The 17,917-nt window shown below is 42.8% G+C and overlaps 1 protein-coding gene across 3 annotated transcripts in view; it reads left to right on the forward strand.

Moving 5' to 3' along the window:
* Positions 1-17,917, forward strand: part of Ttc12 (tetratricopeptide repeat domain 12) — a 46,421-nt gene that overhangs the window by 16,533 nt on the left and 11,971 nt on the right. For all 3 annotated transcript variants that reach the window (XM_047519272.1, XM_047519270.1, XM_047519271.1), the window contains exons 8-13: positions 4,012-4,083; positions 8,412-8,472; positions 8,951-9,139; positions 10,277-10,346; positions 11,109-11,197; positions 13,779-13,947. In XM_047519272.1, the coding sequence (XP_047375228.1) occupies positions 4,012-4,083; positions 8,412-8,472; positions 8,951-9,139; positions 10,277-10,346; positions 11,109-11,197; positions 13,779-13,947 (650 nt within the window). The remainder of the gene's footprint in view (positions 1-4,011; positions 4,084-8,411; positions 8,473-8,950; positions 9,140-10,276; positions 10,347-11,108; positions 11,198-13,778; positions 13,948-17,917) is intronic.

Below are 17,917 nucleotides of genomic sequence, written 5' to 3' on the forward strand. Positions count from 1 at the left end.
CCTATTTTATCCTTGTGAATTTTGCATGGCACTCCATAAAATTTATCTCTTGGTTTTAATTTAACAGTATTATTTTAAACAACTTAGAATCAAGGAAAATTGAGGAGCTAGGAGAATACACCAGGTGTATCCCATAACATCCCTTTGACTCCCTAGCCTGGTCTAATGATCATGGCCTACGCCATGAGTACACATCTGTAGCAACCTACTGACCACATCTACTTATTTTGTATTGAGGGGGAAGCAGGAGAAACAGGGATGAGTTGTAAATTCACCTTTGCCTATCATAGTTCATAAAACACATGAGATCCTCCAAAACCAACATGTGGAGAATCTGGTTTCTTGATCCCTTAGAAGTTATGGTAAGCATTGCCCCATTGCACTGCAGAAGACTTTAAGGTGTGAGGGTTGGTTGTCCAAAGCTTATGACAACATCAAGTCTTCACACCTCTAGCACAGATCCTCTAATCTACTTTGTCACCTTGTTTGATCATGATTTCTTTTTCTACTACCATTCTCTAAGAGAAGAGAGAGGCTAGGATGTTTTGCTTGGTTGTTGCAATAATAACAGGAATACCTATCATTTGCTGCATGCTCATAACATCCTGTCCTGTTCTGTTCAATACCACTGTTTTCCCTATTTTTCTGACAAGGAATCTAAGCCTCAGAGATGAATTAAGCAACTTAAGCAGGATCACAGAGCTAGTGTGGGTCTTACTGTAAGTCCATGTTCTTAACCGTCTATTGTAAATGGCCTCTCTTCTGAAACTTTAAGCCCCTTAATCCGAGTGTGGATCTCATTTCCCTTCTGTGAAAGAAACAAGGTCTCTTCTTCGAGGACCTCCAGGAGTCCCTTTTCTGATCTGCAAGAACTAAAGAGGTAAACACCCTCATGCTGACTCAGGATAACACACTGGCCTGTTCCCAAACATTAGCTGAAGCACAGTGTAATTAATGGTGAAACCAAGGCAAAGTAGGCCCAATGGAACTGACATTAAAAAACACTGACACTCAGCAGCCAGTCTTGTTAAATGCCCAGCAAGGCTCCCACTTGAAGAAGTTCGGGTAAACACTTGGAGGCCTGGGAAAAGATGAACAAGAAATTCTAAAAACTAGTGACAGTTCTTGTGAAGCCATGAGTTCAAAGAAAAGTTTCACTCTCTTTGACAGTCTTTAATATATCAGTAGTGATTATCACTGGGACTCCATTATTAATAGGATTAGTGCTTTCATGCCTATTTAATAGTTTTTGGTGCCTTTGAGTTGGTAGGGACAATCTCATGTGATATTTCAGGACCAGTGTCACTCACAGAGGAAGATACAGCCATGAAACTTGGTTCAGTTAGAGCAAGAATCATTCCTTTCTTGGCAGAGCACTTCCTGCACAATGAAATGTGTCTTCCTCTGAAGGCAGGATTCCTTTCAAGGGAGTCTAAGAGGTTCACTCAAGAAACTCCTAGTGAGGGCTGACACACCATCCAAGGAGTAGTGAGAAAGTCTGTTAGTGGCCCTTTGCATTGGTTTCAGAAGTTGGCAAGGTCACAGCTACACTCACTTCTGGGTGACTCAGCCTATGGCCAGGGCCCTAAGCATGGGACTCACATGCCCTGTCTCTAACCCTGGTGCTCTGCCAGAGAATGTGTGGACTACTTGGTCTCATGAGCTGCAGTGCTGGGTTTCCTGTTTTTCCTTTGACCATTCCTTTCCTGTGTCCTCAGTTTTGCCCTTCAAGAATTTGCCAAGTTCACAGCTCTGCTCCTTGCCTGCTTCTCTCATCTCCTCTCATGAGTGCAACTCTCATCTCTGCAAATGGCTCTCTGACCTCTTAACCCCCAGCCTCAGGGCTACATTAGAGCTACCTTCTACAGGTGTCCATCACATGTCCTGGCATCATTTGAAACTCAGACTATCTAGAAGCCAGCTCTTCATCTTCCCACTCAACCTTCCCCACTACCTTCTCTCAGTGACCTCCTGCTCAGGACATATCCTGTCCTCCATGCAGCCACACCCTGAGTTTTGACTCACATCCTCCCTCAGCTTTATCATTTAGAGTTAGTTGGTGTTGGTCTTCCTTCGACATAGCTCTGGTTTCTTCATTTCCTTCCATTCCCATTGACACCAAGACAGCAGACATGAGTCCTCATTCCAAGTGATTGTCTGGTATTCTCACTCATCTCCCTGCCTTTCCCTCCTCTGGTCAGTTCCGCATGCCACCTCCAGACCAGCTTGCCTCCATGCTGCCATCAATGACTCCCCCTCCTCTGGCTGGCATTCAAGGCCTCCACGTGGAATCGTGTCTGGCTTGCCCTTTCAAGCCCCTCCACCCAGCACCTTCCTCTCAATCTCAACTGCACTGTTCACAGAAGGCCCCTGAACTCCCCACCTCCAGACCTTGCCCATCCCTTCCCTCTCCCATCCCCTTCCCTCTCCATCCTCCGCTCTTCACTTCTTCACTTCTCAGTCACTCAAGATCCACTTCAAATCCCACCTCCTTTTCAGACTGTTTCAGGTGACATCTCTTTAGACCACACTTACTTCTACTGAACTTTTTGAATAGCATTTTCTATAGCATCTATATGCTCTTCTCTATAGCATACTTAGGAAGGGGATTTGATATCATTTTAAGCCCTTCTTGGGTCTCAAAGTTATAAATGGTCATATTTCAAATTCCAGCTCTTCACTTACCATCCAGGTGGTCAGGAACCTCTCCAACCCTCATTTCCTCATCTGTAAAATGAGGATAATAACTGTACATGCTTCACTGAGGTGTTAAAAGGCTTATATGAGATCACAAGAACCATCAAGTTCAGTGCCTAGCACACGGAATGGACTGAGAAGTCCCATGTGCTCATGACTCCCGTTCCCTTACCAGTGAGTCAGGAAATGACAGATGTGAAAATGCACCTCGACAGGCCTCTCCACCCATTCCTGTCCCCTCCTTTACTATTATTCTGCCTTTCTTTAAATCTTCTCTCTTGCTCTGAAATGGATTGCTATTGTGTAACCACAGTAACAGCAGCTAATGATGTATTACCCAGACCACTCAGAGTGTTTTATGTGATGCTTCCTCATAACAACCTGCACACGAAGAGAAAGATCCTGTTATTCTCTTCATTTCCCAGTGAGGAAACGAGTGTCCAAAAAGGCAGGTAACCTGGTCAGCATCCCACTTCTGGTGAGTGGCAGAACAAGGATTCACCCAGGACACTTTAGACTTCCAAGATGGAACCCCAGACCTCATTAACTCTAAACCCTGAGGAGCATCAGACCTAGCACAGTGCCTTGCACCTAAAAGCGTTCAATAAAGGTTAACTCACTGGACATTTTAAATTTTAGTTCATGTCTGTGCCAAATCATTCCCTTCAGGATTATAATAATTGATGGCATATTCTTAGCTTTAAATTTCAATCCGTCTTTTGAATGGGGCATCCCTCTGGATCTTAAATAATATGAATGTAAGTTCCCAGTTTATTTGGGTATAATACCTTCCCGAGGCCATTAAGATATACTGGTAACCTCAGTTGTTTTCCAAGAATCAATTTTTTCTATTCTAATAAACTAGTAGTTCTCAAACTTGATTGCACAGTTCCATCACCTAGAGAACTTAAAAAATTATTGATGCCTGGGCTCTATCCCAGAGAATAATCTAATTGGTGTGGGGTGCAGCCTGGTTAGGATTTTTATAAGCCCCCCAGGTGATTCTAATGTTTACTCAGTGTCAAGAGCTCTTCTAAGCTAAGAATTTCTGGTTTCTTTCATGAGTGAGTCTCATTAAATGGAAATGAAAACTGGCAGGTATCATTAATTTGATAGAGAGCTTACTTGTGCATCCAGGCTCCTCACAAGCATCAGTTAGTTTGGTCATAGATACACAGAAAAGTTTTAATTGTCAACTCTGATAACTGTCTTGAGAATCAAGCTCTGCCTCACTCTATTAGCTAGGCAGGTAGGGAAGTAGCTAATGATTTCAAATCTTCTGAAACATCTCATCAGACATTCTCTTTTATACAGTGTGATGAAAAATGCACAAAAGCATATTTTCACATGGGAAAAGCCCACCTGGCCCTGAAGAACTACAGTGCGGTAAGTTCTTAGAGGAGTAAGTGGAATGTTTGATTGCAAGAGTGTTGCTCTGGATTGTCCCACAGGAGGACCATGGTCCTCCACATTGGTTAGGTGTTGTTACAGCCTGTAGGGTTTTCCAAGGTAAATCTCAGGATGCTAGAGTTGGGAAGGATGTTGGGTGTCAGCTAATGCAACCCCACCAGCTGTCAGCATCTCCCTGGCAACACTTTTTGCCATTGTTCATTCAACTTCTGGAAAGAAATGACATAAGCAAAAAGAGAAAACAAAATACACTTAAACTTTATCCCCAAAACCAATCTGTCAATCACTCTATCTATCCATCCATCCATCCACACTAAGTGTATCTTTATGTACTAAGAGACATGTTCTTAATTACAGCCATATAATTCATGGACCATACAATTTACCTATAGAAAGCATACAATTGATAGTTTTTAGTATATTTACAGAATTGAGCAACCATCACTGCAGTCAATTTTAGGACATTTTTGTCCCCTCCTGAAAAAAAAAAAACCTGTACCCACTAGTAGTCACCCTTCTCCACATCCCCACCTCAACCTTAGGCAACCTCTAATCATTTTGCCTCTAAATATTTGCCTGTTCTACACATTTCATATAAAATAAATAGAATCATACAATATGTTGTAATAAATGATTCCTTAGTGTCTTAGTAAATATCAGTTCTTTATATCTTTTTTTTTTTTTTTTTTTTTTTTTTTGGTACCAGGGATTAAACCCAGGGATGCTTTACCACTGAGCCATATACCCAGCTCTTTTTATATTTTATTATGGGACAGGGTCTCACTAGGTTACTTAGGGCCTCACTAATTTGCTTAGACTGGCTTTGAACTTGCAGTCCTCCCACCTCAGCCTTCCCAGCTGACTTCATTCCTTTTTTATTACCCAGTAGCATTCCATTATATAAGTAAACCATATATTATTTACCCATTCATTATCTGATGGACATTTGGGTAGTTTCCATTTTTCAGACTACTATGAGTAATGCTGCTATGAACATTCATGTACAGGTTTTTAATGTCTACAGTTCTTTTAGTTATATATCTATGGGTAGAATTGCTTGGTTAACTTTTTGAAAAACAGCCAACTGTCTTCCAAAGTGACCACAGCATGTTGCATTTCTGTCAGCCTTGTATGAGGGTCTCAGTTGCTTCACATCCTCTTTGGTACTTGTGTTTTCTTTCTTCTCTTTTATATCTATTCTAGTAGGTGAGAAGTGATCTCATTGTGGTGGTAATTTGCATTTCCCCAATGACTAATAATGTTGAGACCTTTTCATGTGCTTATTGGTCGTTCATATATCCTATTTTTTTTGAGCAATGTTCTTTTCAGATCCTTTGACCATTTTTAAATTAGAGTTTTTACTGTTTTATAATGAGTTTATAAGAATTCTTCATATATTCTAGATACTCAGATAAATTAATTTATAGATTTTTCTTTCATTCTGTGTATTGCCTTTTACCTTCTTGATGGTGTCCTTTATAGCATAAAAAACTTAATTTGTATGAAGTATTAATTACCTATTTTTTCTTTGGTTGCTTGTGCTTTTGATGTCATATCTAAGAAATGTTCACCTAATCCAAGGTAATGAAGATTTACACCTTTTTTCTAAGAGTTTGATGGCTCTGATCCATTTTTTTAATGTGGAGTGAAGTATGGGTTCAGTTTCATTTTTCTGCATGTGGATATCTAGTTGTCCCAATACCATTTATTGAAGACTGTTCCTTCCCCATTTGAATGATTTAAATCAGTTAATCATAAATAGATGGGTTTCTTTCTGTAGTTTGAATTTTATCTACAAGTATATGCTTGTGCCAGTACCACACTGTCTTAATTTTTGCAACTTCAAAGTAAGTTTTGAAATTGAGAACTGTGAATCCTCCCACTGTGCTCTTTTTTTTTAAGACAGTTTTAGTTATTCTGGTTCTCTTGAATTTTCATGTGAACTTCAGGATCATCTTGTCAATTTCTACCAAGAAAACACATAGAATTTTGATGGGTAGCACACGAATTTGTAAATTAATTCAGAGAATATTACCATTTGAAAAATATTGTTTTCTAATCCATGAACATGGGATATCTTTCCATTTGTAAGATATTAGATATTTAAAAGAAATGACCTCATACTGTACATTTTTTTAAAGTAACTTTGTTGGATTGAATTGTAAAAGTAATAGGTTTATCACAATGAAGTTGAATGAAAATATGTGAATAAAGAAATTATTAGTCTTTCTCCACCAAGTCTTATTCACTTATTCAGTTAATCAGTTCATTCAGCAAATACTTATTACATGCTTCCTATGTCAGGCACAGTCTGTGCAGGTAAGAACACAGCAGTAAACAAGTCCTTGATGTCGTGGAACTTACATTTTGGGGAATAGGTGGGAGTTAGAAACCAAATAAGTAGAGGTGTGGCATGTTAGGTGTAATAAGTTTAATGTTAGTGCTAAGTGCTAATGAGAAAAATAAATCTGGAAGTAGTGGATTATGAGATTGGTTTTGTATGTGGTGCTCAGGGAAGGTGCTCTGAAGGAAGGAAGGGATCGAAGTGAGCAAACCATAAGATACATAAAAGAGGAGGACTCTAGGTGGTGGGTGCTAGAATGAAGACAAGTGGGGAGAGGAAGAGGAGGTTAGGGAGTGACGGGGGTGGGAGGCTGGTCGTGGAGAGCTTTCCAGGCATTTCGGAGGGCCTTGCTTTCACTTTGAATGATCTGCAAGCCAGTGGGGAGTTTTCAGCAAAGACTTGATTAATCTAACTTATATTTCAAAGGATTTCTCTAATTTCCATATGAGAATAAATTTTCTATTTGGTGCAGGGTCTCTGGTCTAATTCCAAGGTCCTTGATCCATTTTGAGTTGAGTTTTGTGCAGGGTGAGAGATAGGGGTTTCATTTCATTTTGCTGCATATGGATTTCCAGTTTTCCCAGAACCATTTGTTGAAGAGGTTATCTTTTCTAGACGGTTGTATGTTTTTGGCACCTTTGTCTAGAATGAGATAACTGCATTTATGTGGGTTAGTCTCTGTGTCTTCTATTCTGTATCATTGGTCTGTGTGTCTATTTTGGTGCCAATACCATGACATTTTTGTTACTATTGCTCTGTAGTATAGTTGAAGGTCTGGTATTGTGATACCTCCTGCTTCACTCTTCCTGCTAAGGATTGCTTTGGCTATTCTGGGTCTCTTATTCTTCCAGATGAATTTCACGATTGCTTTCTCTATTTCTGTGAGAATAAATTTTGGTATGGCAAGGTGCAAATAAGAAAAGAACAGAGATAAGATAAAATAAGAACAGATAACCAATTAGAAAGAAGGCTATTAATAGCAATAAAGCATCCAATCAAGAGGAAGTAGTGACCTGAACCAGTTTGGTGATGATGGAGGTGGTAAGAAATGATGGGATTAAGGACACATATTGGTGATGAAGTCAACAAAAATTGCTGACAGATTGAATCTGGGGTTGAAGAAAAGTTGAATTCAGTGTATACACTTCTATCCTGTGACACTGCTCTTTATTTTAATGTTCACATGTTTTCTTCCATTAATTTATCTTAGTGTTCTAGACAAATATCCAGAACAAAGATTCTTGAACCTTCAAGATATCTCAGAACTGTTTTTTTCCTTAGTATGCTCTTGGTGACTGGTTGGATAATTCTCTGGGCATTTCTTACATCCCTATAGATAACAATACTGCCTTAGCCCAGAAATTCTCATGACATGGAATTTTTCTTTTTCCAGAAACTTCTTATCCAGTAGTTTTCTCAGTGGGAGCCCCTCACTGGTTTCTGGTTGAGTCAGCTGCGACCAGTGAGTCGGCCCCTGTCCAGCTCTTTGAGCAGTCTGCGCATTTCACCAGGCAGCCCTCTTTTCCTATTCCTGCGTCTGTCAACATTGTCTCCAGCTTTATTTATTTGCTAACTCCCCTTGGGCTTATCTGTCAGGTAGACTGTTTTTTCTCAGTGCAAATATCATATCTAAGTTTTGCATTTACCTTATGATTATTCCTGTCCCAGATAGACAATATCCACAAAAGTTTAGGACTGGATATTTTTCATCACAGTCTGTATCTGACAACACAGCTTTTTAAAATGAATTTTGAAATAATACCTGGTGCCACACAGATCCAGAGAAGCCTAAACAACACATCAAATGCACACTGTGTTCTCCATGCCCACCTTCTGTGCTGGGAGCAGGAGGAGGCCAGGAGGAAATAATGAAGAAGCCAAGCCCTTTGATGCCCTCTGTCTTTCTTGTAATCACGGTTACCCCCTAACCACTCTTCAAGGTCTTGTTTCTGTTTTCCAGTCTAGAGAGTGTTATCAGAAGATCTTAGAAATAAACCCCAAGCTGCAGACACAGGTCAAAGGTGAGAATGCTCATGCAGATACCCTTCCTTCCGATCCCATTTCCCCCTGTGCTCCTCGCTGGGGTGCCTGCCTACCTTCCCTGCCCTTGGCCTCAAGGCCACAGCCTGGCCTTTCCTATGCCTCCAGCCCTGTGTTAATGGGCTTGCTCTGTTCCTTTTCCTTCTCTTCTCCTGCCCCAATTTTTGCTTCCTTTTTTTGTATGCCATTCTCCTGTAGAGACTGCTAATCTGCTCTGAGTCGCCAAGAGGGTTTCAGACTTCTGGTATAGACTTTACGTTGTTCTTAGAATTTTCCTTGCTGAAGAAAAGTTTCAATATTTTAATACTTTATGCTTCTCAGGTTCCCAACCAAATGGAAGGAAAGGAAAGGGGGGGAGGGAGGGAGAGATAAGGGAAAGAAAGAAGGTTACTTCTTGTGTGGTATTATTGATTGTTAGGATTTTGTTTGGATTTGGGTTTTTCCTGCTTGTTTTGCTAGAGTACCTGAACCAAGTAGATCTTCGGGAGAAGGCAGACCTTCAAGAGAAGGAAGCCCATGAATTGCTGGATTCAGGAAAGAACACAGCTGTGACAACCAAAAACCTCTTGGAATCCCTTTCCAAGCCTGACCAGATGCCCTTGTTCTACGCAGGGGGGATCGAGATCCTGACAGAAATGATGAAGGACTGTAAGGCAGAGATGTGTTCTCTCTCATGCGTACTGTCAGTGTGAAGGGATGGGCTTTGGAGGTCTAGCTTCACAAGGCAGCGAGCCCCTCCCTCCCTTATATAAATATTGATTGAAGATGTACTCTAATGTATGTGCTAAAGAGAATGAACAAAAAAATATCCCACCCCCTTCCATCCTCTCTTCAGACCATGCATATACTCAGCACACAGGCAGGCAGTAACCACCACACACAACACAACACAAAACACATACACTTGGCACGCACTCATTCCATATGTGTTTATGTTACATACTCACACCATTCATGCACACACACACCACACAGCACACAACACCATAAATACTGGTGTCAATATACATATTCTACACATGCAATCCTCACATATGCTCCACACACCCCACACATGTCCTACACATACCCCACACACTCCCATGCCCATCCAGACATCCTACATGCATACAACCCCTTCCCTATAGAAAAATGGAAGGCAGAAATTTGTAGGATAAATTTCCGGTTTCACACCAGTTGCACTTAATGACTGCTTAGAATGTGAAGATGGTTTCAGAGGAAGCATCGACTCTCCTTCTACTAATGAGAGCTGTGCTACTTCCTTTTACCAGCTCTTGTAAACATTGATGCCAGGGCTTAAACAAATTTTGTTACTTAGTGGCAGAATGTTGCTTGTACAAATGGATGGTGTCCCTGGCTTCCCTTTAGTGTACAATGGAGGGTGCTCAGATACTCCCTCCAGCAGTTTCTTGGAGATCACAGGTTCTTCTCTAGAGCCTGGAAATAGCTTCAGAATAAATATTTAAGAACAGACGGGTACCAGTTCTTCCCGAAGGTTAAGCAGCTCCCGGAGGCTCTCTGAAGATTGCAGCCTAATGAATTGTGCTGCTCACCCGTGGGGCCACCCCAGCTCTGCTCTCCTTCTGAGTAGCCTCTCCGTCTACAGCACTGAGTGGCTGGTGACACTTGCATTTTTTCAGTGTAAAGTATCTGTTGCTGCCAAACTGTCCATTCGGTGACCTTGACCTGCCATATTGGGAGTCAGTGATCTGCTTGCTGTATTGCAGCTAGACACCAGGTGGGCAGTTCAGGAGCCTGACTTGGTTTCCTATGACTTTGTCTCAGGCACAGAGCGAACTTTATTCAGAACACACGGTGGATTCCACATCATCAGTGACAATGGGGTCATAAGAAGGTAGGGATGTTTGGGAAGACAGCCCAGCATCAAAGCAAGGAAAGACCCATTTCTTGTGAAACCAGGTAACGATCACAGACAGTGATGGTACTGGGTCCCTGCCCCTCATTCAGCAGTGGCGGCCCCTCCGGAGTCACAGAGCTCCCACACTAACCCTTGAGGCTGGACCCTCAGCTCATTTGAGTCATGCTGCAAGCTAACAGTTGGAGAAGATAGAGAGTAGTTTGTCGCAGGACTCCTCCAGGCACTTCAGAGTCAGAGGAAAGACCATTCTTGCTGGCTTCCCACCATTTTCTGCAAGTTTGGTATCTGTTCTTTTCCTCGTTTGGAATTTACCGATTGTATCAGGAAGTAGCATGGGCTGGGTCTTGGCCATCCCATTTAGAATTTCATCAGCACAAACCACCACATGGTTGGAGGTGGTTTGCTGAATTTATTTTCATCTAACATTTCAACGATGCTGGTGCGATTCCTGAGGCTTAGGACCCTGATGTGGGCCAGTTGCTAGCACATGCCAGTATGTCCAGACATCACCTGTGGCCCCTGGCTCACCACCTACCCCCTGTGCAACCCTAACCTCCTCAGCCTGTATCCTTGGTCTGGCTCAGTGATGGCCAGTCCTTGATCCTGGTGACCTGTGGTTCTGGATTTTACAAATTTCCTAAACCTTCTTGTGGCAAGTCTGGGTGTGAAATGAAACCAAGTGAAAAGAAAATCAGGACTGATTTCCAGATTCTATGTTGCTCTCTCTGCCCATCGTAGGTGCTTTTCCATGACAGGGAAAGATGTGGTTGAAGAGACAGTCTGTGTGTCTGTTCTGAAGCTCTGGCAAGCAGTATGCAGTGAGAATGGTAAGCCCAGATCGTCATTGCTAATCACCAGCACGCTGCTGGTGATATGCAAGTTGCAGGTTGGGCACTCTTGTCCCCCAGCCCCAGAAGGCCAAGCCTTAAAGAATTGGTGTCTAGACCTTCCCTCCATGTGGATGGGAAGCAGGGTCTGCATTGCAGCTTCATCTCCAGCACCCTGCAGTGTAAACCCCTCCCATCCTTGGGAGAGCTGCCCAGAGGATGGTGGGCCAGGTCACTGTCAGCATAAGCAGTGGTCGACTCACCTGGCCCCCTCTGCTCTTTGCAGACCATGATTTCTGCTCACATGCTGTCCATGGAATGAACAGTGTTTCCTTTCCTGTCTGCCTAACAATGCTGTTTTATTTTGCTGACATAGTACCACTTTCAGCATCTTGAGATGTATGATATGGACTCGCCAGCATCTTCACACACTGATAGTGTTGAATACTGAGATAATAAAATGGTGTAGGGATTTTACTTTCCATGTTAGCTCTTACCTTTCTTCATGCTATTGTCTTCTGGAGTTCATTAAGTTCACTTGTAATCCTTCTTAATCACCTTTGCAACTTCAATGTAAATCAGTTTTTAAGTATTTCCCTCTTTTTTTTTTTTTTTTTTTTTTTTTTTTTTGTGGTGATGGGGTGAACCCAAGGCCTTGTGCATGCGAGGCAGGCACTCTATCAACTGAGCTATATCCCCAGCCCTATTTCCTTCATTATTTATTTATTTATTTTTATGTTGTGCTGAGGATCGAACCCAGTGCCTTGCATGTGTAAGGCAAGCACTCTGCCATGAGCTACAGCCCCAGCCCTATTTCCTTCATTTTTAAGAAGTGCTTCATAGACGAAGGTTTGACCTTTGACCTGAAACACTAAAAATGGGAATAATGATAGCTGCATCTCCTTTTCACAGTGCTACTTGGGAGCCATTAATAGAGCTTGTGAGTGCAGTATATTCTATAAAATGCCAAGTGTGGGGTAATACATTTTTTCCTCTTGAGTTAGTAGAGTGGACTCCTCACAAGAACTTAAGAAAAAAGTTCTAGAAAACTAGACAGTCAGGAGACCTAGTTCCTAAAGCACTTTCTGCCCAGAAGAAAGTACTTGTTCTTCTGCGTTAAGACCCCACATGGCTCAGGGTTGTGTGTTTGCAAAGCCATCTGCAGGAGGGTGAGGAAGGCAGGGCTTGGCGCTGGTGTTCTTTCTGTGTGAATCTGACATAGCAACACATTTACTTTGGTCTCAGTGAACCTTGGAGCTACATTTTTAATATCTGAAAAATATTGTCAGATGCAGCCTCAGATGTACATGCTGTATCTCAAATCCATGAAATATTGATAAATCTAACTCAATAAATACAGGAAAGTTTTTAAACTGGGAAAGGAAACACTTAAAAGTGAGAACATGAAAATATGTTGGTGACATATTGTTGAGTGAGAAAGAGAAGCCAATTACAGGTAAGATGTATAGTATTTTTAACATTATTCTTGTGAGAGTGAATAATAGCTCCTTAGGAAATGGGCTTACCTAGAGGTGGCAGCAAAGAAGGGTCTTTCATTTTCAGCTTTATACAACTTCTGTGTTGTTTAAATTACAACAAGCTACTTTTCCAGTATAAGAAAAAAAAATATGTAAACTAAACAAACCAATAAAATCTTTCCATTTTGATGACAGTAGATCCTATTGTACATGGACAGGTGAATTGTAGAATTAGAACTTAATGTTTGAATGAAATTGTGGTTGCTTGATGTGTGGGCTCCAAGTCAGATCCTGTACTTCTGTATCTGGCTCTCTTAGACCCTGAAGAGGCCTGGTGTGTCTTCTTGAATGCTGTGTGCCCCGTATAAATGGGTAGTTAGCACAGTAGGGAGGAGAACCCAGGTTAATGATGCATAGCAATAGGTCCCATCCTGCTGAGGTCCAGTTTGTTCTGCCCTGTTTCATAGCTCAGTCTCATACTCCTGCCTCTGTCCCTCTCTGTACTCACACAAATTCAAATACCTGGTCAGGTGTAAGGGGTAAATCTATGCCACTACTCTGAAATAGCTCATAGTCTAGGGGAAGGGCGTGCTGTATTAATTAACTTTCTTATGTGACATTCCAGTTTCCAAGAAAGAACTCAAATGTTCACTCTGGCTATTATATGAAGACTGATGGTCTAATGCTCTTCCACAGTTAAGCACATTTTTTTCCCCTGTGCCTCCCATTTCCAGACACTGTACACAGTAGTGGTAGCCATTGTATGTGTGCCATTCTGGCCTGATTCAGGTATTGACTCATTAAATCCCAACAGTTCTAGGAGGCAAGTGAGTCATTGTCCTCATCTTACTGATAAGGAAACTTAGGGGTAACAGGAGTTGACAGTTGGCTAAGGTTGCTCCTGCTCAATTAGAACTAGCAGTCTGACTGTCAAGTCATGCTCTGACACATCATTATCCTGCCTCTCAAATGAATGAATAAGAATTGGTTTTGCATTGGGATGGTGGGAGACAGAACTGGCTTACTACCATCATGGCAGGAGATAGAAGTGGCTTACCTACCATTATGGCATGAACCAGGCAGATAACTCCTATGTTTTGCAGAGGAAAACCAGCGTCTGCTTGTGATGCACCCGGACTGGTCCAGGCTGTTGCCCTCCCTCTTAGCATCCAGAGTCCTTGCTGTCCAACAGCAGAGCCTGGCACTGCTGGTACAGCTTGCCCAGACAGAGAACGGACGGAGCCTGGTCTTCAGCCACCTTGACCTGATACGGTAAGGCTCTGCTAAGGGTCTTCCTTGTGGTGTCTCAGATGATCCCTCACTAGACAAATTCAGAGGGACCTGCCTCCCTCCCTCCCTTATATATACAGACTGCTGTTAGACTATTGGAATGTCAATAACAGAAAGAGCCTTTGAAGGTCCTAAGGAGCTCTTGCACAAGCTCCTGTCTGAACTCAGTACTGTTTTAATCAGCTCTTTTGCCCTTGTGACCAAAAGACCTGACAAGAACAATTAGAGGACAAAAAGTATTTGGTGCTCACAGTTGCAGAGGTCTTAGTCCATAGATGGGTGGCTCCATTTTTCTGAGCCCATGATGGAAGAGTGTGGAGAAAGAAAGCAATCCAGGACATGGCCACCAGAAAGCAGAGAGAGACTGCTACCCTCACCATGAACAAGCTAAATATGAACCCCAAAGGCATGCCCCCAGTGACCCACCTCCTCTAGCCACACCCTACCTGCCTACAGTTACCACTCAGTTAATCCCAACTGAGGGATTAATATACGAATTAGATTAAGGCTGTCATAACCCAATCATTTCACCTTTAAATTTCTTTCATTGTCTTACACATGAGCTTCTGGGGGATACCTTGTATCTAAACTTTAACAAGTTCTGTGGACTGTTCACTCTCCCCACCACACACACACACAACTGAAGTGTCTCCACCTTGCAGATGTTGTAGATGATGTTAGTGGTGGTACTTCGAAGCCAAATCTGGAGCCCTGCTTTGAAAAGGGTCATTTGCTTCTTTTTTAACCTCAGGCCTGGCCCTACCCTGTTCCTGCCCTTACTTTTCCTCTTTTGTTCTTGTTTGAGACAAGAGCTACCTCATTTGGCACATCCTTAAACCCTTTCTGAAAAAAGGTAGAGTATAAATTAATAAAACAAATGCTTTTACAAGGAGGGTTTTCCAGGGCCTAGGCATATAAGAAGAGAATGTTCCTTTTTTCCAAGACTTCCTTAAAAAATTACCTCAACATTAATTATTTTGCTTACTTTATTAGGGTATTTATTTATTTTTATTAATTTTCAATTTATTTATCTTCAGATTGTTAGTTCAAACATAGGAAATTGCCATACTTTGAGATCAGAAAGGATGCATGTCAGCCATATCTTGTGGCTCAGCCTAAGGGAAAGAATAGCAATGACTACAACCTGCTCTGCTCTGTAAGCATTTCAGATATAACCTCAAAGTAGAAGTTAGCCTTTCAGATTTTTTTCACTCTTACTTCATTTTATCTCCCCTGTCCTGGGAGGTAGGCGAGGTGTTATTACCCCATTTCACAGGTGAGGCAGGAAAAGCTATAGCAGATACCAAGGGAAACTCATTCCACCTCTCTGCTGTTCCTTGGCACCCAGTTCCTGCCCTTTGGTCCCAATTAAGAAGAAAAAAGGATCCAAACCTGCAGCCCTGTTGGCACCTGTCCCACCCTGTGGGGAGGTCCTTCCGCTACTGAGGGCAGGGTTGTCAGTTAACCTCAGCTGTGACTCTCTGCCTCCCCATCTCCATCCAGTTGCTGCCTCAGCAACCCCCTGCAAGGCCTTGGCAGCCCCTAAAGCTCAGTCCACTGGGCTGGTAGAATTCTCCAGAAGACATTTTATTTTTCAAATGAATCTGCAATTATTTCTGCAGTACCTTCATTATGTGTTTTTTTTTCATTTGGTTTTTGTCTCTTTGCGTAAATATAGCTATTGTTATCATAAATGTTTGTCCCCCAAGCTGTCTTTGAATTGCTTGAGTCTCGGTTTGCATTTTTCCAGTGTCTTGGAGAGTGGCATTTACAATCACCTCATGCAGTTCTGCCCACGCTCTTTGGACAGAGAAATCTCGGCTTATTACTTTTATGCCCACTAGTCTTGCTAATGTCCATCTTCAGATAAGCCAGGAGGAGATGTAATGGATTCTCTGTGATGAAATGAGGTGGGTGGAAGCAGGGCAGGCACACAGTCCCCTGACTCTCCCAGGGGCACATATGATCACATTCCTCCCAGAATGCTTCCCCTCACATGTGAGGCTGAAGGAGTGAATGTGTACTGACAAGAACAGGCCACGGGACATTGTCACTTTGTAGACAGTGCTGGGTTTTTAGGCTCAAGTAGTCCTGAGCTTAAATCCTCTGCTTGTCTCTTTCTGATTATGTGACCAGAGAAGCCACTCAGCCCTGATGGACCCCAGCGTCTCATCTACAACTGAAACTTACAGTAACATTTAAGAGGGATGATATATCTGCATTTGTTAAAGTTTTTTTCTGCAGCATTATACAGAATATTCAACCAAAAGGAGCTTAAACAAAATAGAGCCTTGCTTATTTTTCCTCCCCAAACAAGGAAAGACTATGCATAGCGACTGGTGGCTTAAAGATGCCAAAGTTAAAGTCTGTGGCTCTCCTGGGCACAATCCCCCTTGTCACAACTCCAAGCCTCACTTTCCTCTCTCACACAGACCAACCAAAGCCATCCTTTTTATCAAGAGAAGCAACTGCTTACATATATATGTTTGAACAGAATTGTGTCAGATGCCACGCCTAGTGGGGAAAATGGTCCCAGCTTCTATGGTAGAGTCAGGCAGAGTGACCGGGAGTAGGACTGTGTGGGGTTAGCAGCAAACATCTTGCCTGGGACTCAGTGTGGATACAGCAGTACTTCTGTCATGATTTTCTCTCTTCAGGGTCCTAAACTGGGGTGGTAGTGCATTTTCAGGTTATATGAGACCTTTCTCTGACCTGTGTAGTTCACCCACAGGGACAGTTGCCTATCAACAGAGCAGAAAATCTGCCCCTGGGTGAGTGGGGACAAGAGGAGCTAGAAAAGGACACATTGTCTTCTCTAGGTAATGACTGCACTCAGGATGAGTACTCTGTCACACGGTGACGGAGCCTACTTGCTTATATCTCCCAAGACAAAACCAAAATGATCTTAGACTGTTGTCTCATCCTCTGTGCTATTCAGGTTCATTAGCATTCATCTTCAAGACCAAGAAAACAGATTTAAATTGGTGGAGGAGGAATCTGAACTAACTCTAAAACAAATCATTCTGACAACAGGAACACTGGAGTACACTCCTGAGGAAGTGAGGAATTTGCAGAAGCTTGGCATTACCTTGACCTTAGTGACAGTCCAGCTCCACCTGCCCAGCCTAGATGCCCCTCTGTGGCATACCTGTGCATGACCCCCAGGGAAGAGCCAGCATTTTAATTGGATTTGAGATGGGCACTAACACAGCTAATAGTCTTTCCCCAGCTAGTGAGGATGTGGAGCTCACCACTCAGGGCAGCCTGTCCACCTCCTGCACAGTTCTGGTTGCTAGAGGTGATTCTCACATCGAATACAGACTGCTGCCCCATAGCATTCTGGGATGAGGCTAGATCCAGGCTCTGGAAGGCCTACAGAATGCTTCAGATCCTCCTGCTTTCCACCGCCTTAGGTACCTGAAGACACCATCCTGGCTCACTGTGTGATTTGGCTTCCAGGCCTCTCCTAGAAGATCGAATACCCTAGAAGTGGGTGACTAGATGCCACATTCCCAAATGGCCTTCCTGTTGGGCTGTTTTTGGTCTTCTCTCCCTTGGCTGCCCTGTGGCATTGGGTCCTCTTGCCCCTAACGTTCTTGAAACTTCACAACCTTGACTGCCAGGACATCCCTCTTCCTGGCCTACCTCCTCACTCCTGGCTTCACCTTGTATTCTTTCACTAAGTCCCTTTACGCTCTCACCCTTCCAAGTCAGGGACTCCTACCCATGACCCTCTTTTCAACATGGCCTTGATTAAGAGATAGTCTGAGTCCCTCTCAAATGCTACGAACAACACGATTCTGCCACCGAATATCTCTACCTCAATGCCCAGGAGTGCCATACACTTAATAAACCAAAGTGTGTTTCTTCAGACCAGGCCTCTGCCTGAACTTCCTGTCTTTGAGAGGCCATCCAACCACCCAGTTGCCTTAGCCAGAATCCTGGAGGTGAC

Source organism: Sciurus carolinensis, chromosome 11 (assembly GCF_902686445.1).
Source record: "Sciurus carolinensis chromosome 11, mSciCar1.2, whole genome shotgun sequence".
Classification (NCBI taxonomy): domain Eukaryota; kingdom Metazoa; phylum Chordata; class Mammalia; order Rodentia; family Sciuridae; genus Sciurus; species Sciurus carolinensis.